Source organism: Uranotaenia lowii, chromosome 1 (assembly GCF_029784155.1).
Source record: "Uranotaenia lowii strain MFRU-FL chromosome 1, ASM2978415v1, whole genome shotgun sequence".
NCBI classification, from domain to species: Eukaryota; Metazoa; Arthropoda; class Insecta; order Diptera; family Culicidae; genus Uranotaenia; species Uranotaenia lowii.
The window spans coordinates 65,351,235-65,373,501 of record NC_073691.1 but is presented as its reverse complement, the minus strand read 5'-3'; the positions used below and the strand labels follow the sequence as shown (position 1 = coordinate 65,373,501).

Sequence of the window (22,267 nt, the reverse complement as noted above, 5' to 3'; positions counted from 1 at the left end):
TCAAAAAATCGATTTTTTTTATTTTTTTATTTTCTTATAGTAAAACATTTCAAGAATGTTGTGTCAAATTTTCAAGTCAATTGAAGCAAAACTGTAGAAGTTATAGGCCTTTATCTCCTCCTATCTTATACTGCAAGAAAGCAAGAGCAAAAACTTCAAACGCATTTTTCTCGAAAGCACATTTTTAAAGTCCGTGGACATCGTCATTTGAAAACTACTTATCCGATTCTTTTCAAATTTGGAATATATTTTCTACATATAAAATACCAGACCCCAACGTTTTTCTTTTTTGATTTTTTTTTACTTTGGGGAGATTTTAGAGGTGAAAAATGGCGGATTTTTAAGTGAAAAATCGTAGTTTTTACTTCAAACAGCCACAAAAATTTCTAAAAAATATTTTTAAGTTAAATAAAAACGTTGGGGTCCAGGAAAAAAAACATCTATTAAAAATATTTTGCTCTGATTTTTTGACTTCAGATGATTCTGTGCTTAGATATAGTGTCCACCGCAAATCCTGTTATCTAAAAGGCATTCTCGAAAATGCTCCGTCACCGGCTCATTTTTCAATATTTTTCTACGAAAAAATTACTAAATGTTCTTTTAACAATGCTTTGTATAATACAAAAAATTTGAATACATTTGTTTGAACGATAGCTCTAGAAAAAAATCGTGAAAATGGTGTTTTTTTATACCCGTTAGACCTTACCCCCCCCCCCCCCCCCCCCCCCCCCCCCCCCCCCCCCCCCCTTAAAGGAAGCTTGAATAGCTTTGGCTTTCTATTTTTTATCTTCAAATGATTAAACTACACAGTGAACGAAAATTACCGAGTTCGGTAATTTTTTTACCGAAATCCTAACATGTGGAGTTCGTTAAACTGTTCGGTAATTTTTTCGGTAAAAAATAAACGAACATCGGTAAATCGATTCTTCATTTACCGATGTTCGTTTATTTTTTACCGAAAAAATTACCGAACAGTTTAACGAACTCCACATGTTAGGATTTCGGTAAAAAATTACCGAACTCGGTAATTTTCGTTTACTGTGTATATTTTTATCTTTCCAACTCTCCATCTAATGAAGTCTCTTTTGGAGATGATCTCATCGGACGCTATATGCCAAATGCTCCCCCGTATGCTATATTTAAGTTTTATTTGCGCAGAAAATTCTAAGAAGGGTTCCGAAACTTGCGGCAGCTCGTGGCCTTCAAGACTTCCAAGCCAACGGCCATGAGTTCGAATCCCAGTCACAGCATACACAGTAAACTTTTGTGGTTTAGTGGTTTAAGCATTTGTGAGATGCTAGCCATCATATTCTCGAAAGATGTACGCTTAGAATTCAGTAAAAGGAAACTCTTCGAGGAAACATTAAGCTTCATTGAGATTCTGTATGTGTTTGTATTTGGTTTTTTAAACTTGTTGAAGACTCATTTTTCATGTTTTCAAATGTTTGTGTACTTTTCGTTGTTTTTTTCCACACAGTTTTATGATTAGTTTTTTTAAATGTTCCAAGTTTCACTTATAGTTTCTTGAAGTGATCTAAAAGAAATTTTCTCGGAATCCAAATCGCCCATTTTATGATGTTATAACAAAAGATTTTTTTCCAATTTTTCCATTCTTGGAAAAACAAATCTCATCAATTAGTTTGAAGAGCGATAAAGTAAAAATTCTTGGAAATAATTTGATCGAGTTCGTAGAACTTAACGGTTTAAGTTTTCGCAAAATTGGATGGTAAAATTGAACACATTAATGATCAACATTTATACAAAATTCATAGATTGACCGATAAAATTGAATTGTATAAAACTTAAAACCTCATACTTAATTTCAAATAAAGTTTCTTGCGTTGGATTTGTTTTTTTTCCAGATAATGCACGTTAAATTTTTGAGTCCTACATTTAGATTTCTCGACGGCTTTCAAAGCATTGAAATCACAGCTTTCAACTCATAACTCTGAATTTAATTATTTTATGAGGAATTCTAAAAATACGAAAATGGTTGGTTCTATAAAGCTTGATTTTTAGAAAATAGCTTAATATGTTTTCAGCACTCCATCCAAATTCATAATGAAGATAAATCATTGCATCCATACTTCACACATTGTATATTTTTATAGACTTCAAAGCCCTGCAGCAGTGGTAAGGAGTACTTTAAATACCACTACAATTCAAGTCAATACATACTTTACAGGTTAGTTGTATTTTTCAATCCGAAATGTTAGCTCATTATTGCATCCAAAAATCTCGTAACTACCGGTACCATGTGCTTTCAGCAGTAGAAGGTACAAAAAACCCCCGCCAAAATTTCCCAAAATTATCGCTCAGCAAGCATTGATTTGCTTTCAAGTACACGTGAACTCCTGGACGGTCGTTTCCAATGCCCGGCCAATGGTGATGGTGAAAATAACCCCGCCAAAGGAAAAAAAAATCGGTTGCCAAAATGTGTGCCATGACTTTTGGTTCGTGTGAATAAAACCGAAAGTTGTATGGGAGGGTCCCTTTTCTTAGGTGGGAGGGGCTCAGAACTATTACTAAAACCTTACCCTGGTTCAACTACATCTCTGTACCAAATTTCAGCCTGATCGGTTCAGCGGTGTGGATTTGTATAAGGTGCATACAAACAAACAAACATATATAGTCCAACTCATCTTTATATATTAGATGATTCGAAATTAATTTTTTCAAAATGATTTTTCAAATGAAACTAAGACTTTGAAATTTTCCAACTAAATTTATTTTAGAACCAATATTGTGCTTTGTTTATGGTTTGGGTCTTTAATTGATTCAATGCTTACCATGGTCCTTTTAAAAACCGTTTTGGTATCCGACTCCTCACGCTGCGCGTTCGAACTTGAAAGACGTTTTGTCCTTCACGCTGTCGCGTGGCGGACGGGGCTAAGGGATCACCCCTAGCTTTCACGCAAACCTAGGAAGCCCCGGCAGACCTAGACCAATGTCTTAGGGCCGCCGCTTCCGACGGCGGGTCGGCGGCCTCCTCGAATTTGGGAGCTTCGGCGGCTTTGTGCCGCCTCAGCCCCTTCATCCTCGTTGGTTGCGGCTTTGCCGCAAAAGAATAAAGTTATGAAACCCCATTTTTTTGTAACAATTCCTTTTTTTAAATAATTTCTAGTAAGGATAAATGTTTTCAATTTTCTGGGAAATGGTTCTTCTGGCGAAAAAATTTCTGGTACATGGTTCATTCTGGTGAAAAAATTTCTGGGAAATGATACATTCTGGCGAAAATTTTTCTGGGGAATGGTTCGTCTGGGGAAAGAAATTCTGGGGAATGGTTCTTTCTGGCGATTGGAATTCTGGGGATTTTTCATTCTGGGCAATGGTTTTCGGGTAAACGGAGTACAACCATTTTTTTTCGTATGCCATGTGTAGCGAATGATTACTAGCTTACAAGGTTGCTGTTCGGATTCGTTTGAGCTCCCGAAATCTTTCGGAGATAGATGTTGAGGGTAGCTTCAGCTTTCGCACTACGGTAGCCAGGGTGAAAAGCTGAAGAGAGCGAATAACCTTTAGATCACAAGCTCGATGCTAATGGCCTAATGGATTCAATATGAATGATGCAATGCATGTAAGTTTCGTTTACCCTGGCCTAAAGGATGCTAAACGGTGACTCTGCTGCGGAGTTCTCAGAGGCTTTTCAACAAAAAAAAAACTCGGATTACCGAATGAACTTTAACCACCTTTAACGCGTTTCCGAACTTCACACAACTATTCGCATCACCGGTAGCTTTAGGAGCAGTTTTAGTTCGAAACGTCTAACAGCTACAGGGAGAAAATACGATCAAAACCAACCCACTTAAGCCACCTTAAATAATTTAAAAGTAACTTTAAGAACTTAACTTTAAGGCTGATTAGCATTCTCTACAGACAGAAATAAGAGCTGATTAAGCTTCTATGAACCCTTTTTGAGGGAATTCTGGTTGCTTGGGATGTTCACCAATGCAGAACGTTGGAATAATGGACTGATTCGACTTTAGCTCAATTTTGCATTTCTCAAAGCCTGGGGTCTAAGAAGCTTCGTATAGGTTTAGAACTCATCCATAATTGTTTGCAGAATTTTTAAGTAACGTTTGCATGAGTAAATTTGAACTTTTAGGTTTGTATGGGTAATTTGAATATTTTGTACTGAAAAATCGACATCAGATTTGTTTCTTCTCTGAAACCGTGCCTGCTAATGATTTTTGTGCCAACTTAGGGGAGATGGGGGCATAATGGCCACCTTAAGGAAAACGGCTATTTAACCATAGAAAATAGCTATAATGTGGAGGTTACATTATTGTTTCGTGTTCAGACACTTGAAAAGCCTATTCCCTAACGGGCTGAAACGTGAAAAACTAGATGAAAACGTTAAAAAATGCATTTTAAAAAAATTTGCCAAAAGCTGAAAACCAGCCACTGTGGAGGCATAATGAGAACCCCCCCTGAGGCAGAATGAGCACCATTAATCAGAGCAAGATGTGCGTTTTTGCCGGGGAATCTAGCAGCGAATTTAATTCGATGAAGTCAGGTGAGTCGTAGATTCATCAAACAAAGCAATAACAAAATAATCTAGGTCTGTTTACAAACAATTCACGCACGCTCATACATTAAGTGCTTTGTTCGGAGGATGATGCTACTAGCCGTATAATGTAACAATAAAAAAAATCGATCATGAATTGTGAATGGAAAAAAATCACCTCGAACAGAAATCTAACTCTAGTCTTTTGATAACCTCTCCGACACCTTACCAATAGGCTAAATTGTCGGATGAAAACTAGTCAAGGTGTGGCGCTATAAATCAATTTTAATTCGCTGCTAGATTCTACGGCAGAAAATGCTCATTATGCCTCGATAATATGGTGCTCTATATGCCCCTAGTCAACAAACTTAAGTAAAAACGTGTTTTAAAATTGATAAAAGTGAAAAATCAAAAATTTTTTGATGGTAAAAATTGAGAAACAATGTGTACATCATGTTGCAGTGCGTACATTATAGATCAAGGTTATTTTAAGATCATAAGAGCTTATTTCGTGGTGCTCAAAAATTATAATATTTTCGTAACTTGAGAACCAAGCTAGTTTTTTTTTAATATCTCCGTAAAGATGATAAGGAGATTCCTTTTTCTGTGAAAAATTAATACTACAGGAAGTACGAAACAAATCCTCATGAAAATTTATTTAAGAAAATACGCACTTTCGTAGAAAAGCGTAGTTCTCATTATGCCTCGGGTGCTCGTTATGCCCTCATCTCCCCTATAAATTATCAAAAGGATATTTTCCGCTTGATAACTGGACATCCGAAATTCCAAAATTTTACTTCTAATTCAGACACACTTTTAACACTGATTCACCCAAATCATTGAATTCAGAGTTGGAAAAATATATATTTAAATTCGGATTCCTAACTCGAACACAAAACTATAATTAGATCTCATAGATTCAAAACTCGGATTCAGAATTTAGATTAATAAATCGAGATCCGAAATCAGAAGTATACTGCCGCTATTCGCAAGACTGTCCCACATGCATTTTCGTCATTTTTCAGTTTATCTCAAAAATCGTTCAAATACAGTTAGTTCTTCAATTTAAACTAAAAACTTTCATAACTTTGTTCTCAACATATATGAAAAAATACCAAGTCATGTCTGTCCCATATGAAATGTATTCGCAAATCTGTCCCATATGCCTATTTTTACAGAATGCTTTTAAATCGCTCCTCTAATTTACGTTAATTTTACAAATATTCATACAATGTGTGCGACAAAATAAGCATTCATTGAAATTACGGGAGTTAGACTTGATAAAACAGTACAGTAAAGATAAAAATAACAATTTCCATAATTTTTACAAGCTAATTTTAGCCTAATGGGTAAATAACACCAAACTGTTTTTTTCCAATTCCGCACGAGGCTAATTGAGTTGTTCGTTGTAAAAGATGGAAAATAGTCAGCTACAAAGCCGTTTTTTTAGGTTTTTGTCATGCTGTTACTTGCTGCTTGGACTTTCATAAAATCTATGAACCAAAATACGCGTACCTGGTAGCACACGCGTAAGTCATATAGTATTGATTTTTCTCATTAAATATTTGCAGCCAAGATGCTTTGCTGTTTCTGATTCAGCATTAATTTAATTTGTATTGTCTTTCTTAAAAGATAATCGACCGAAAAACTTTCCAAAAGACGAAGGTACAGGTTGTTTAAGTAATGGAACGTTGTTATTCATTTAATTTTAGACCTACTCAATTGTTATGGTAAACTTACGTTATTTTTATAAAAATATGTCATAAACATCATTTCAAACTTATTTTCATCAGTAAACAACCAGTAAAGTGAATAATAAAGCGCAGTTAGAGAGAATCAAATGATCAACTGACAAAAGAAAAGCCAAATATGGGACAGCTTTGTGGGTACATTTAATACGCATGCGGAATATACTCGCAAGGCTGTCCCATCATTATTTTCTCCTTTGCATCAACAAATTCCAAAGCGAAAAAACATTGGACGAAATTCTACAACCATTATCTTAATATCTGTGAAGAAAATAATAGAAAAGGTAAAGTTTCAACCGAGAAATCCACGAAAGTTTATAAAAATCTTTAAAGCCTTTTTTCTCGGTTCGTTGTTTTTGCATATGGGACAGACTTGCCGGCAGCGGCAGTATAGTTGATATATAAAATTCAGAATTGAAATATAGAACTCGAGACTCAATATAAACATTGATTGATTATATGTAAAGATTTTTCCAAAATTTAAAGTTTTTTTTTTATAATTTGAAGGACACGGCATTTGATATTTCACTATTCGTAAATGAATGCTCCAAGAAAGTATTACTTTTTGCATTTTATTGAATAAGCAAAAGCTCGGGCGATCTTTATGAAGACTTCGGTTAACCTAAACGATTGTGGTTCAATGTAGTTAAACATTTGCATCATAAATCAACAAAATTATACGTTTCTTTAAACAGGTATTAAATGCTGTAATGTTATGACACTATTCTTATGGCCCTTTCCATTTAATCTTGGGAAAGCGAATTGAAACCCTTTTGGAGCGAATGCTCCAGCTAACAACCCACGTAAACGGAATCCCCAAGGTGCACAGTTCCTGCAACCCGAATTCCCATCTGAGCTCCCACCACGGGAGAATCTCCCAGACCCGGCATTTTGCGATAGCTGCAATGAAATTCGTTACGTTAGGAGTCAGTGTTATGAATAAATCTTTTCAGTAAGTATTTACGTTTTCAGAGTCTTCAGTGGTTCATTGTCATCACTGGGGATTCCCGTTTCCGGATCAACATTAGTAAAGAGACATCTGTGAATGGGCAAACGGAATGTTTGTGAGTTTCTTTTTCGCGCAAAAAAACGCTCAGGAATTACCGAGAATTGATCCATACGAAGCATGATTTGATGATTGAATGAGATATATGATGTGTTATTCTAATGTGACATTTGAAAGCTTCTTAAATTAAAGAAAGAAACAGACTTACCTTGTACAGGGTTTAACGTTGAGGTAGATTGTCTCGCCCACTTTTACCCATTTCCAGGAGTTTTCTTCGAAAGCTGTTGGACCTTTCATCAAGAAGTTGGCCCTGTATTGGAGCGCCGTTACAGGGCGCTCCAATCGTGAGTTCACATCAGTGACGGACGCTTCCGAAAGCATCATAAAACTGGTGGCATCATGCAGGGCTCCACTGTCTTGAGCAGTCAGCAGTTTGTGGATCTTGTTTTTTTCTCGAACCTCCCGAGTAGTGTGATCCAAAGGATAGTAGACTAACCGAAGACCGAAATCTTCACTGACCAGAAACCGGGAAAACCATCGGGCAACTTCTTCGCCGCAGTCCACGGCCGTTACTGTCTGGCCCCAGACAGAGGCCTTGATGGGGTTCACAGTTGCCAGTCGCTTCACATCGACTGCGATGTCCATCATACCTGGTGCCGATAGGGTCATCGTTTCGTAGGCTTCGTCAAATTTAGGCTGAACCAGCACCATCGTAGGATGGGATCGGCCAGTTATGAAGCTTCCGTCCGTGGTGATCACCATAAAAATGCGGTCTCGCAACAATCCCTGCTGCAACCCAATCGATGAGCACTCGACCTTGCTCAACCGAACTGGGCCACATGATTTAATGGGATATACGATGATATCGGTGATTTCTCCCACACGGCGCCATCTGAAATCAGGTTAAACTTGATTCAGTTTTCAAATTTATTGGCAACGCGAGATTTTCTGCAGTAGTCAACTAGAAGTTAACTTGAGAAACAATAAATAGGTACAATATAAACGGGGGAAAACGTAGAGAAACCCTAGATACTCACTTCTTTGGTGGCCTCGAGTCCAGGTACTTTTTCGCCAACCGATAAATGCCATATCCGGCCAAAGTAGTCACACCGATTCCGGCTGCAAACAGCAGTACATTTCGGGCGTTGCAAGTTTTCGATCCAGACTCGTCTAAAAGTTCTATTTCCAAAAGAGAGACCTCTGATGTTAGATTCGTTTATGCAAAATTAGTAATATGAAAAAATTATCGTGATTGAGAGGGCGTTACAATTTTGTTACCAGGACCCATTGGGTGTTTCCAATTATTGGGTAAGCATGAGTTGCGAAGGCAGGGAAAGAAGCAGAATGAAAAATTTTGACTATTCTAACGTTGAAATGTAAGTTTAGCTAATGTGTAGCCCATGTGACCAATTAGAATATGAAAAGAAATACCAGTCTCAAGTCGCCTGATTACTTACTCGACATCATCTCCGGGGGACCGCTTGATTTAACGTGATGCTTGAAAGTGAACGGAATCGAGCAGAAATCAATCATTTGATATCACTTGTTAGCAACCCACAAGATAGCAAAAAAAAATTGTCGGAGGAAGAACCCGACTATGTGTATAAATAATGATTGTTTAGCCAAAAAGACACCACCCAGATAAGAGCCCTGTCGTACTAAGCGACGCGAATATTCCCATCAAGAGTCCTATATTCATTTTACTGCTGCCCCGACTGGGTGATAAGTGACCGACCAATACGCATATTAGAATCTCCAGTTGTTTTAGTTTCTTTACTAGTATAAGAAATACGATTACTAAATGCAGGAGTAAATCTGTTGTGTTACCTGATGGTTGTTTATGTTTCCCGTGTGAGCAAAGGTGGAAGGAAAAGATTTTCATTAGTTGCTCCAGAATTAGTCCACCAACATTGAATGACTCATGTCTGGCTTACTGCCGAAAGAAAATTTCGTACTAACTCGTTATCTTAATTTGGGTTATCGACTAAATATGCTCCGATTTAAGATTTTAAGACGCGACTATGTTGATATCTATTGATAACCGGAAAACGGTGTGAAGAGAAAATGCAACGTTTGTTTTGATTATTCTCGCATGTTTCCCGTTATTCGTCGCGATGAAACTTCATTTTGGACAGCGTTGCCAAAGTGATCTTTTCATAAAAGTATGTACAATAGGGTGGCAACAGACGTTTTGGGAAAATGTCATCATCGAATACCAAAAAACCGACTCTATTTTTGCTGATTTTCTCAAAAATCTAACCAGCAATGTTTGAAAGAAATTTAAAAAAAACTCACGAGAAAAAAAATTACCAATAACAGAAAGTTTCAAATAAAATTAGCAAAAACAATTTTAAAACGAATATTCCAAAAATGGCAAAAATAACAAACTACAGCTAAATTGACAAAACTCACGATTAAACAAAAAACACTCACAATTAAACTAACTGTAGAAATACATGCATTTACCAATAATCATTGTTACCCTTCTTTTTAACAGCCGATCATGACAAAACTCAATATTTAAAAAATCCTTGTTATGAAAACTTAAAACAAATGGAAAAGAATTCAGTCTCTGCTTTAGTCAATGGTTTTCTCACTGTTCAGCATCGATGACTAAAAATCCAAAAAAGTATGCTTAAGGATGCACAGCAGCGATATGTTCGAAAAGTTTGTCAGTGCTTCTAAAAGCTGAATTTGGAAGCAGCAAGCATCAGTTGTGTCATTAAAAACGTATATATATCACTTATAAACATTTTCTACCAGTTTATTTGTATAATAATGGATATTGAAAAAAAATATACATGTATTTAAATTCTGTAATATTAAATTTGTCTCTTATACTATAGGAGACAAATTTAATATTTCAGAGTATCAGCAAACACGAATTTTCCTGCGTGTATAAAATTTTAAATTCAAAATTATTCGCCAAAATGGCCGCACTGCGACTAGTATTCTAGTTCTCGCATCGGGCAACAGATGGCTATGCGGCAATTTCAAAACATTTGTCAAAAATGCACACACACACAATGGTACAAAATTTTTGAAGGTTTTCTGGATTTTGATTGGTTCAATTTATAAGAATCATTTTCCTTTCACCAATCAGCTTCCAATTGGCCTCCAACCGATGCAATTCTTTTTTGCTTTTACCGTAAACATTTCAAACCGCTCCATTATGAGAGAGAGAGAAATTTTTCTCCCAAACGGGAGAGAAATTCTGAGAGCAAGACGGTGTGATTAATTTCCGTATTAGTTAGCATGACGTACGGCGGTGTAGATCGTATTTCGTATTGTGTAGTAGGTGTTTGAAAAATAATCTTAACTCGGGCTCATCCCCTTCTCTGCCAGCTAGCTCAAAAAGTTCAAAACAATAGGACGAATTTTACAAACTCTTCTACATTACGAAAACAGTGGAAATTGGTATTGTTTGCAACTTTTCCTAAGCCACGATTCAAAAGTGCGTGAAAAAGATAGTAAAGAAATCTAAAAGTTAACTCTCCTTTGTTGGGCTCAAATGAGATGTCCTTTACATAAACAATGTTTATCAGAAATTGCGAAGAATATTCCTACTTTTGTTAGTCAACAGTCCACTTTTCGTTTTTCTGGGTAAGTATTGGAGCAGGAAGACTATAATTCATTGAAAGCAGGAACTACGGACGATGGATTTGAGTTCGGTCGTACTGTCATTGTCCTCAGCAGCTCAAAATGATTCATTGAAAATATCAAACTCGTCCGTCATTTTGAGGGAGATAATTTCTTTACTGAGAGATGTTTCCAAATATTTCCCTAGAAAAATTATTTTGATTCGTCACAACTTTTGTCATTTACTACTGCTGATAACGCCTTGAAATATGATATGTTATGCTTGCTTGATTATAAGCCTGCTTCTAGGGTAACCAGTAGCATATGTTCAAACCACACGCTTCAAGAGCGTCTTCAAGGTTCTCTGTAATCATTAGATTCTGATGTGAAAGTATACACGATGAACCAGGTTAAAACAAAAGCTGAGTCATGAATCTACCGAAAACGAATTCTTCGTTAACGAAATGCACTTGCCTGGCTTCTGGTAGCCGCTTTTCGATTTCCCTTTCATGTATAGTCAGCTCCAGTCAGTCTGAAAAAATAAAACAGATCTCGAACAGTCGACCGGCATAATCTAAATTCTGGTAGAACACCAGCAGCTCGACAAGTTATTACATTACTGTTAATCATCACTCACGACGACGCAGATTTGCACAACCTTCTGATAACAGCATTAGATGATCTTGAATCCCGGATCGTCCGTAGTTCGCTACATAGAATTTTTTTTTAATTTTATTGTTGATAAATTTTTGCGCTTTTTTAGGATTACTGACTTATGAAGAAACTCGCGTAAAACATTGCATTACCAAATCAGCAATCAAACAAAAAAACGCTAAAAAATCTGAACCAAGTCGAAAATGCCCATCCTGTACAGCGTGATAACCCGGGGGCCCACGGTGCTGGCCAAGTATGCCGAGTGTGTGGGGAACTTTGCCGAGGTGACCGAGCAAATCATACCGAAGATCAAACTGGATGACCACAAACTTACCTACTCGCATGGAAATTATCTGATACACTACATCTGCGAGAATCGGATTATCTACATGTGCATTACGGATGATGTGAGTACCGCCTAAACTTATCGCTCTTCTTGATATCGGATTGTTTGCTTTGCTGTTGTTGTTTTAGTCTAGAAAGGTAATCGCTAGACGAGAATGCAGGTTTCAACAAAATTGTTGGTTTATGCCTAAAAAATTAAAATTATTTACGGATGACTTCGCTAACGATGAAATGAATATGCAAATTTCCATTGATGATTTCCATGATGCAGTTTTGATATTCATTCATCGAATTTGCAGTCTACAATCACATGAGTGATTATAGTAAACGTTAAAGGCGTCCGGTGTGTTGAGTCATCAGATCATTGGGTTTGCGTGCCAATTTCTCTTTATTAAATTTGTAATAATATTTCTGTCGTCAATTTTTGACAAAAAAAGCTTAATGGGTAAAATTTTTTTTTATCAAGTGAACTGTCATTTATAATTTGTTATTTTCTTCAATTTTTTTAAAATTTACCTTGTCTTAGGGCTGTTTTCATCTGCTTGGTTATAGGCTTTTTTAAATTTTTTATTATGTTAGCTCAGTGAATAATGGAGAATCCAATTTCTTATGGCAATCTTATAGACAATCTAAAAACTAAACGGAATTTAGGATATAAAAAAGTTAACTTTGTAGAACTACCTAAGCTCAAAATTTGATCCTATACACTCACTATCAGAAGTCTTCGGGAGTATGACATTTGGCATAAAGCCATTTGGCATAATGCCTTTTGGCATAAAGCCATTTGGCATAAAAGCCATTTGGCATAAAGGCCATTTGGCATAAAGGTCATTTGGCATAAAAGCCATTTGGCATAAAGCCATTTGGCATAATTTCTTTTTTCGTGTGATCACGTTGAGATTCACTTTTCGGACAACGTTGCATGTTTTCTTTTCTTATAAGTTTTGCGGCATTGCCGCAAACATCGAGGATGCAGGGGGTGAGGCGGCACAAAGCCGCTGAGGCTCCCCAATCCGAGGTGGCCGCCGACCCGCCGTCGGAAGCGGCGGCCTTATTACATTGGTCTAGGACTACTGGGGCCTCCTAGGTTTACGTGAAAGCTAGGGGTGATCCCTTAGCCCCGTCAGCCGCGCGATAGCGCGAAGGACAATATTTAATAAAAGTTCGAACGCGCAGCGTGAGGAGGCTGGTGTTGACTTCTGTAGAACCGCAATAAGTAAGGCGTTTAGACCTAAGCTTGAACCGACTCCTCACGCTGCGCGTTCGAACTTTCATGAAAGTGTGTCCTTCGCGCTATCGCGCGGCGGACGGGGCTAAGGGATCACCCCTAGCTTTCACGTAAACCTAGGAGGCCCCAGTAGACCTAGACCGATGTAATAAGGCCGCCGCTTCCGACGGCGGGTCGGCGGCCACCTCGGATTGGGGAGCTTCGGCGGCTTTGTGCCGCCTCACTCCCTGCATCCTCGATGTTTGCGGCAACGCCGCAAAATTTGATAAAAATTGCAAGTTTATTTAAACAGTCACCACTCGGTAAGCTGAAATTATGCCAAATGGCTTTATGCCAAATGGCTTTTATGCCAAATGGACTTTATGCCAAATGGCCTTTATGCCAAATGGCTTTTATGCCAAATGACTTTATGCCAAAAGGCATTATGCCAAATGGCTTTATGCCAAATGTCATACTCCCGAAGTCTTCATCAAGTTTTAAATAATCAACTGCAAATTATGAATCATTTGTCGCTCATTTCAGAGCTTCGAGCGGGCCCGCGCTTTCCTCTTTCTCACCGAGATCAAGAAACAGTTCATCCAGACCTATGGCCTCACCGTGGCGACGGCCATCGCGTACGCCATGAACACCGAGTTCTCCCGGAAGCTGGCCAGCGAAATGAAACGGTTCGACTCCCGGGAGGTGGACGCCATTAGCTCCGTGCACGGACAGTTGGACGAACTGAAGGACATCATGGTCAAAAACATTGAGAACATAACAAACCGGGGAGAACGGTTGGAGCTGCTCGTGAATCAGACAGAGAATTTGCGAAATAATGTGAGTTGTTTTGTTTCTCAAGTTTGTATCGTTTAATAAAATTCCAATGATTTTTTTTTCTTCTAGTCGGTAACATTCCGCCAGACGTCTCGGAACCTGGCGCGTACCATGTTCTGGCGTAGCGTTCGAATGTACTGCCTCATTGCGGCTATCCTGCTTTTTGTCATTTACATCGTTATAAGTATGGCTTGTGGTGGTTTACTGTGGTCGAGTTGCGTGCATAGTGGAGGGGCCAAAGATTCGCTTCCGGTTCCGACATCCTCACCGGCTCCTACTCCGGCTTCAGGATTTTAAGGTTAACTCGCTGGCAATGGGTTTGGACTTTCACACATACACACTTGTATTCCAATCTTAGGTGGATAAAGTAGACGAAAATTGGCTGATGTTTGCAATCGGATAGACTTGGCGCGAATAGTGATAAAGTAACAATCTATGAGAATCGTTTTCCGTGGTCCATTATACGTTTATTTTCTGTTTCGAGATTTGTTACGTTCACATTTGTTCTTTATTTTGGGTCATACTGCAAAAAAAAATAAATAATGTGTAAAAAATCAAAATTTGTATACAGGCTTTCAAAATTTCAGGCGCAGAGCTTTTCCAGGGTATTATCTGTTGAAACTTCACAGCGAACGTTTCCTGTCACATTAGACTGCTAGGCTCGTGCCGATGGACGTTTGGAGTTGAACCTCTGTCATAATGAAATGTACGGTAAATATTGTTATTACATTTCCAACTATCGTTTCGTGCCCACGAATTTTGATCGAGTTAACGAACACGAAAGGCAATTTAATCTTAGATATTCTGAAATCAAAAAGCATGTTTTTATATTATCACTTAACAATAGTAAAACAAGAACAGTTATATTTAGATGAAATGCTTTATTACTTATGGAACATAAAGAAATTCTTGTTAACGATTTCAAAATATTGTACTGGCTCTCTTTTCAAGACAAAATGTGGTTTTTAATCAAATTTTTCAATCTTCAAACTTCAACACGCTTTGAATGCATTCACAGTTGAGTTGGCTGAAAATGCCAAGTCCAATCTTTTACGCTTTACACCGTGTAGAGAATATTGACATAATGAAATGAAATAATTCAATTCGAAAATTTGTAGATTTATGCATACTCAGATTTGCATGTTTTTTTAACGGTTGGACTATTTGGTGAAAATTATCAGAAAATGATTAAACTTTAGCTAAAGGTTAAATGAAGTTATTCTTCAACAATATCTCAACTTAATATTTATAGATAAAGTTCAACTCATTAGCATCCAAATAAGCTTACCAAATAGACAATACGTTGATAACAGAGATACATGTGGAATAAAAATGCATGTTTTAGAAGACTCTAGTAGCTATTTCATTTATTTGAAGTAAGTATATTGCGTATTGTTTGCACAAAATAAAACAGCCCACCTTTTAGCTAAGTTTAGCAATATAAAGGAAATATAAACTTAACAAATACTTTTTGTCGATAACATACAAAGAAGGTTTTGCTCACGATCTTTCGAATGAGATCTAGAGAATTGCAATATGTCATAAAGGGCGAACACGAAATTATTGCGACACCAAAAATGTCATGCCAATTTTTTTATAATGTTCAGAATCAAACCAAAATTTTAGGGTCGTTTTATACATAGTTATATCCATCAAAGTCTTTACAGTGTCATCCGGTACCAGTTTCTCAGTTTTTTTTTCATTTTCTTAACATGTCCTTCTCGTTTTTGACTGTCTTCTTGCTCTACCGAAGTTCCCGCTTCATTATTGCCCAGTTCTGCTCCGCGGGGCGCAGCTCCGGACAGTTTGGCGGGTTCATGTCCTTTAGAACAGAATGGATAGAATTGGCCTCATACCACTCCAGAACACATGATGCTTCGCAAATGGAGCTTCGCAAAAAGCGCTTCTCGAGGCTCTCAGATTTGTAGATCTCACCATTTACTGTGCCCTTTGTCACGAAAGGCTCACTCCTCAGTCCGCAAGAGCAGATGGCCTGCCAAACGAGATATTCGGAGCCGAACTTCGACATTTTCTTTTTCTTAAATTTATCGTTCACATCGAACTTGCTCTTGCTGGTGAAAAACTCCAACCCCTGAATTTGCTTGAAATCGGCTTTTATATACGTTTCGTCATCCATCACACAGCAGCCATAATCACGGCTTAAGACGTTGGGATTTGCTTTAATCATCAACTTCACCTTTCCCTCCGCCTTTTTGTTCTCCGGTCCCGGTTTTCTTCCAGCTTCTTTGCCGGGGTCCAAAGTTAACCGCTACTGGAACCGCTTCAACACTCAGGAGACGGTTTAATGATGAATGTTTAACATTTTTCCAAATGCCGGTGCGAGAGGTCAGAAAAATTCTAGGTGTTTGGAAAAAAATTGTTCCCTCGACTCGCGTTTGTTCACCCCCATTTTGTTGAGTATGCAAAGATCACCCATCCCTGTATGTGTATGTCGCCCACTTCTATCTTTTGCTTTTCTTCCCAATCTCTGCAGATCCATGTAGCTGGGAAAATTTGTAGTGTACTGATGAGTCATCCAACATTATCGTGAGTTTGACATCTATCTGACAGTTCAAATTGACACTTAACTGTCAAATTGTTTTTGTTTTAGTGATGTTCATTTATATGCTATACAAGCAAGATGAACCATCTACGTGTATGACACATATTATTCATTTTTATCTTGCAGGTGTGAGTGAAGCTGCACTCGTTGAGCACGTTGTGCACAGCATCGGCCATTTTGAGACTCGCGACCTTCAAGAGCAAACACCGGATTATCGGCTGGGAGAAATAACATCACGATAGGCTACCGGCCACTTTTGACCAGGATCCCACAACAAGTTTTTTTCTATGATCCAATGGTGTGTATCACAGCCTTCAATCATAACTTTGGTAAGCCAATTGCATTTATCCATTAAGACAAAATTAAGAAAACCCTTTTTTCTTGTCAACAGATCATCCTGGTTTTCGAAGGAATACGCAATGTGGTCCCGAATACGAAAATATTGTAACAGAACAGTTCCTGTAGTAGTTCTAAAACGATTTGAAACAGCGTAAAAAAACGTTTAGAAAATGATATCTGAAACCATAAAAAACATTGCACTTATCTTGAATTCCAAAACGACGGTCTGTTGAATATGGCGTTAAGTTATGTTACTGTTTAAAACTATTAAAACCTTTATATGGAAGCACTGTTCCTCAAATAGTTGAGATAACTTCCAAAAACCACTCATGGAAACATATTTAGAATTCAAAACCGTTATAGTTGAAGTTATCCTTGAGGTGCGCTTTTAACTGAACGTTTACAGTAACAGTTATGATACGATTCCACAAAATGTTCTTCCTGCATTATACTGATAATTATGGTTCGCGTTAATGGCGGATGCACTAAGAGGGAATTATTTTTCGGAGTTTTCGGATGTTATTTAAAATAATTTGAATTCACTATATATTTTATTTTATTATTTTTACTTACATTAATTTCATTCTGCATACAAATTTATAATTAATTCTACGTTCAACTCGCGTAGCTTATCTATGTTAAAACAAGTGTGCACAGATATTGGCAAATTCGGTCCGAAATCTACACTGCATGGCCATAGCTACACCAGCGAGGGCAGTCCCCACAGCCGGGGAACTCGGGCTGCATATAAATAAGCAGTTTTCGGCGACACTAAAATAAAATAAAGAACAAAACAGGAAACATATAAGGAATTAGTTCGATGCAAAATTTGGCTCCCATAAGCAGCAGGTAAAAGAGAAAAATAATCCACTCACCTTAAATATTTTCATCTTTTGGCCTAATTGTTGGGCTGTACTGAGTCCAGCCTTCGGTGCGCCGGCTTCCTGATCCTTTGCGGGAGATAAGACAGCAATTTCGCACTAATTGTTGATCTACAGCATCAAAAATTCGTGCGAAATTGCTGTTGATTTCCGTTTTACCACCAACCTCAATTTCTTCTTCTTTTTTGTGTTGCTCAAAACTGCTAGCAGTCATGACAGCTATCATCAGAGGTGCCAGGTGTCCCGATAAATCAGGATTTGTCCTAATTTTTGAAAAATGATTTATTAAATGTATTGCATCGTCGTAATTTTTTTTTCAAATAAACTGCAGGTCAGGCAATATACTTTGCATAAATTAAAGCGTCTACAGTACCATTTTTCGTGTTCATTTATACAAATTAAGCAGAATTGGTGGTCCTGAATCCTGATTTTTTTCTTCATGGTGTCCTGATTTTTAACAAAACCACCTGGCATTCCTGGCTGTCATCCAGAAACCTTCGTGACTTTTTATATAAACGTGGAGGCTTGGTTTTAATCGTTTTATTTTAAATGTATTTATTTGACTCGGATAGTTTTACCTAATAGCTATGTTATTATAAAAAGTCACAGTTGCTGGAGAAGTTCGATTATCGTTTTGATTGTTTGAGGTAGAGTTTTTTCGTATGCGGGGTGCTACTCATCAAGAACGTTTTTCGCTTCGTCTAGGCCTGAGTCTTTGGCCTGCTGGGTCGAATCACATCACAATTTGCTACCGGCCTACTTTGGACAGGACAAAATTGCTTTTAATTACGGATGGTATGATGGACGGATAGAAAATTTTGAATTTATGTGCTTTGCATTATAGGTGATTATAGTGATTGTTAAGCGTTGAATGATATTTTCAATAAAATTCAAATGGATTGCTGATAAAATTCAAATGAAAACTAAAACAAATTATTTTATTTAAAAAATAACATAAATGCCTTATAAAACCGAACCACCCTATTGCATTACACATACATGCACACTTTTCAAAGCAATGCACTCACACAAAAGCACAGATGTCAACCGAGCTGTCATTCTGAAAATTCATTTCTAGTCATCAAAATTCATTTGGTTGGGCCATTTTCCACTAGAAAACAATGGGACGGCTAGTAGGCGGCTAGTAGGATTTCTACTAATCTTTCTAGTGGTCCTACTAATCTTTTCCGTCAAAGGGATTTTGTCATGCAACGAATGCATATAGAGTTGTTTTTGACATTTCTTACGCACACTTGCTGAGCGTGTACAGATGAGACGGGACAATTAACCTCAAAAACTCTCGGTACAAAAAACGGGCAGCCGGCCGACGCACATGGTCGTTTTTGAGGTTGATTGTCCCAAAACTGGAAAGTGTTGGTGAAACAACCAGCATAATATCACGAACACTACCAGCGGCAAATAGGACTATTGAGGCGAAGCCGCCATTCTTACAAGTGAACTCCACGTGTTAAAATCGTTCTTTTTTTTTAAGTTAATAATAAATTTTGTGAAATTATTTATCGGCTATATCGGTGAAATTTATATTCTATAACGTTCGTTCGTACTGCAAGTTTCCGCTTGTGGGACGAACCACGCTAGGCCTACTATTGTGTGGTGGTTGCTACAATTCTATCTGTCTCAACCACTGCAAGGTAGTAGGCCCGTGAGGAACAAATCGATGAAATGTGATGAAAAGTTTTCAAATTAAAATTACCCTTCCGCTCAATTTTCAACATCTTTCATCTTATTCTAATCTTCTATCCGTCTATAATCTTTCAATTCTTGAATATTCTTTCTCAAAGAATATAAATTTCACCGATATAGCCGATAAATAATTTCACAAAATAAAATTTACGGTGATTAACTCTTCATTTAGTTAATAACAAAGTTTACACGTTCTTATTAAACTCGGCCTTTTTATTTCCACTGCATGACCTCAGCCCAAGAGATTATGGGCCCAGCAGCGCGGAAGTGATCGATTTGTATGTGTCGTTGTTGACGTCGGCGGAATAAGTTCGTTCTTGTGAAAAGCAAGATGGCGGAACAGAAAATTCTAGTTGACCGGCTGAACGATGGAAATTACGCCATTTGGAAATTTAAAATGCGGCTGATGCTGTCGCGAGAAGAATTGTGGAGTGTAGGGTAAGCGACCTATTTTGGACCGCTTTGGGAAGTGGCTATGCTATTTTCTGGCATAAAAAAGCATATGTTACAATTTTGGACTGCTTTATCCATTCATTACGAAGATCAAGGCTTTTTCTATCGAAACATATCGTCGTTTGTTGCAATGTAACAAGATTTAAGCCTTAAAACACGTTTCTTCTATCATTACTCTGGTCAGTATTTTGGACCTCCAGGTTTCTATTTTGGACCACCCCTTGGACCTATTTTGGACCACCCTTAAACTAAATAAGTTTTTTTTTCTAAATTTTGCTATATTTCGACATCGATTGATGCGCAATTATGCAAATTATTCAGATAATTTTGTCTTTTCTTATTGTTATAGATTAGTCAAGTTTTGTTTGTTCGATAAGAATAGAGTAAAAACAGAAAAATTCCTGTTATATAGTGTGTACCAAATGTTATGAAAATTCTGACAGCACACTAAAATCTCAACGAAATTTGTTCTGCAGTGTTCAATACTGACAAGTTGGCTTATCTTTATGCTCAATTTTGAGAAAGCAAATCTCCTTCTGGCGACCCAATGATAAGTTGAGAAAGTCTGACATCATCACTCAGGCAAATTCTTATTATAATGTTCATAAGATGCGTCTTATGAACCACTTTTTAGAGTGCAAAATTGGTTTTCATAAGAGTCTTATGAAATTCTAACAAGTTTCATAGGAACATCTTATGAAAAATAGAAGATACGGCATTGTGAAAATAAAATGAACACATTCATTAATTCCTTCAGTTTTTTTCATCAAAAACCAAAGAACTCTTGTTAAATTATATGTCTTCCTAAGTGCATAGTTGAATGTGATTTTAAATGGTAAGTTTTAGTTTAAGTTTCAATTTTTGCTAACGTTGAATATATTTGCAAACTCAAAATACATTTTTGGTTTACTTTTCAGCATATACAGTATACTGACCGGCACAAAGCGCAAAGAACCGGATGCGGAAAAAAACTTTATTAGAACCGGGTGTCGATTTACTGCTGATGGTGAGCATAGTGCATCCATGATGTTATTTCAAACGAATTTGACGAAAAATAAATAGTAAACAACAAATAACTTGAATTTTTATCATTATACGTGACATTTCATGTTTCCATAAGATCCTCTTATGAAAAGTAAAAACCGCTCATTGAAGTTAGTGTTCATTTCAGAATTCATTCGCGTCATAAGAGAATCTTATGAATTTCAATGATTTTTCTTATGGCGCCACTTCATAAGAGAATCTTATGGCATGTATAATAGTATTTTTCTGAGTGATGAACTTCACGACATCAATTGATGCATTTTGACTCCCAAAACTTAAGTGGATTTGGTTTGGCTTCATTTCTGTAGATAGATTCAGAAAGATGAAAATGTGCGAGATTTATGCTATCTTTTTAGCCATCTAAAAGCCAGATTTTTTTCATAAAAATTCAGTTTTAAGTTGGATACTAACTTTGTTCTAGGATAAAATTTATCGTTGGAGTAATTTTCCAACAGTTTTATTTAAATTGCATAACCACAGGGGCTGAAAAACTAGATTTTTAGTACTTTATCGCTTGTAAAATGTACACATTTCAACCACCTTTTCCCAAGTTTTGAAACATATATAGCTATAATTGAATATTGAATATATTATTTGATAAAATTGTTCTAATATTAACTGAGATATTTCAACTGTTACAAAAATCAAACTCGTTGCATATTTGCCGTTTTGTTTCCGTTTTTTCACAAACTCCTCCTTTAGATGGGTTTTATATTTCGTTTCTTCTACCTACTCAAGTTTTTTTCGTCGAAAATCATTCCTGAATGCACTCATTTTACTGGCAGTCCTAAATGGTTGAATCTTTTAGACCAAACTTTCAATAATTTTTCATGAAGCAAAAAAACAATGACTTAATAAAAAATTGGTGCAATTCCAAGTTTTCATGTTTTGAGGCTTCTTTAAGCTGTAGCTTTTAACAACTGCTTATCAAACAGTTGCCATTGATGTAGATTGTTGGATTAACGTGATTCAAAGCATAGTGCACAAAAAGTAAGCTATAACTATGATTGACTTGGTTTTATGCCGATTAAAGTGAACCTCGTCTAATGGCAAGTTCGGGCTTGATTAAATAAAATCATGCTTAAATTCCAAATTCGTAAATAATGAGTGATTGAAATAGTGTGCAAAATTCTTTCATATCGTCGTACAACGTCTTATTACGTTCATGAACATTTAACAGCAAGTTTAATACCCAGGTTATGAGTAGTGGTCCAAAATAAGTCCCTAAGGAATAAAGTAGGACCTATTTTCGACATGGGTCAAATTGCTATTAAAGCCAGTTATTTTCTTTTTCGAGCTTGCAAAATAGTTTTCCCGTGTTTTATCATAGCTGTGAACATGTTTGTATTTGTAAAATTCAACACAGCTATGCAGCAAACCTCTTGAAAGTTGACTCCAATAAT

At 37.0% G+C, this 22,267-nt stretch overlaps 2 protein-coding genes and 1 long non-coding RNA gene across 7 annotated transcripts; 1 reads left to right on the top strand and 2 right to left on the bottom strand.

Moving 5' to 3' along the window:
- Window positions 1-6,811: 6,811 nt before the first annotated feature.
- On the bottom strand, window positions 6,812-9,332 carry LOC129738577 (mitochondrial amidoxime-reducing component 1-like). Of its 5 annotated transcripts, none has more exons than XM_055729808.1 (6): window positions 9,221-9,332; window positions 8,719-9,088; window positions 8,299-8,440; window positions 7,470-8,153; window positions 7,220-7,294; window positions 6,812-7,155 (listed from the first exon to the last, which is right to left on the bottom strand). In XM_055729808.1, exons 2-6 carry the CDS (start codon window positions 8,792-8,794, stop codon window positions 7,047-7,049), a joined length of 1,086 nt encoding a protein of 361 aa, XP_055585783.1. In that variant the 5' UTR covers window positions 8,795-9,088; window positions 9,221-9,332; the 3' UTR covers window positions 6,812-7,046. The 5 variants fall into 5 exon arrangements, with proteins under 5 accessions (XP_055585783.1, XP_055585786.1, XP_055585787.1 ...); XM_055729811.1 differs by having other exon boundaries at window positions 7,220-7,252; XM_055729812.1 differs by having other exon boundaries at window positions 8,719-8,758; window positions 9,089-9,322.
- Window positions 9,333-10,519: 1,187 nt separating this feature from the next.
- Window positions 10,520-14,757, top strand: LOC129738578 (vesicle-associated membrane protein 7). The gene is made up of 4 exons (XM_055729814.1): window positions 10,520-10,864; window positions 11,604-11,901; window positions 13,590-13,883; window positions 13,950-14,757. The coding sequence occupies exons 2-4, from the start codon at window positions 11,698-11,700 to the stop codon at window positions 14,175-14,177; spliced, it is 726 nt and encodes a 241-aa protein (XP_055585789.1). The 5' UTR covers window positions 10,520-10,864; window positions 11,604-11,697; the 3' UTR covers window positions 14,178-14,757.
- Window positions 14,758-17,320: 2,563 nt separating this feature from the next.
- On the bottom strand, window positions 17,321-18,348 carry LOC129738579 (uncharacterized). The gene is made up of 3 exons (XR_008735557.1): window positions 18,037-18,348; window positions 17,658-17,926; window positions 17,321-17,553 (listed from the first exon to the last, which is right to left on the bottom strand). It is a non-coding gene; the product is annotated as an uncharacterized LOC129738579 (long non-coding RNA).
- Window positions 18,349-22,267: the final 3,919 nt, after the last annotated feature.

Coding starts and splice junctions, on each gene's coding strand:
- LOC129738577 (XM_055729808.1), bottom strand. CDS start 8,794: ATGATTGATTTCTGCTCGATTCCGTTCACTTTCAAGCATCACGTTAAA. Junction 8,154..8,298: donor GACTCGAGGCCACCAAAGAA/GTGAGTATCTAG, acceptor ACCTGATTTCAG/ATGGCGCCGTGTGGGAGAAA. Junction 7,156..7,219: donor CCACTGAAGACTCTGAAAAC/GTAAATACTTAC, acceptor ATTTCATTGCAG/CTATCGCAAAATGCCGGGTC.
- LOC129738578 (XM_055729814.1), top strand. CDS start 11,698: ATGCCCATCCTGTACAGCGTGATAACCCGGGGGCCCACGGTGCTGGCC. Junction 11,902..13,589: donor ACATGTGCATTACGGATGAT/GTGAGTACCGCC, acceptor CGCTCATTTCAG/AGCTTCGAGCGGGCCCGCGC. Junction 13,884..13,949: donor CAGAGAATTTGCGAAATAAT/GTGAGTTGTTTT, acceptor TTTTTCTTCTAG/TCGGTAACATTCCGCCAGAC.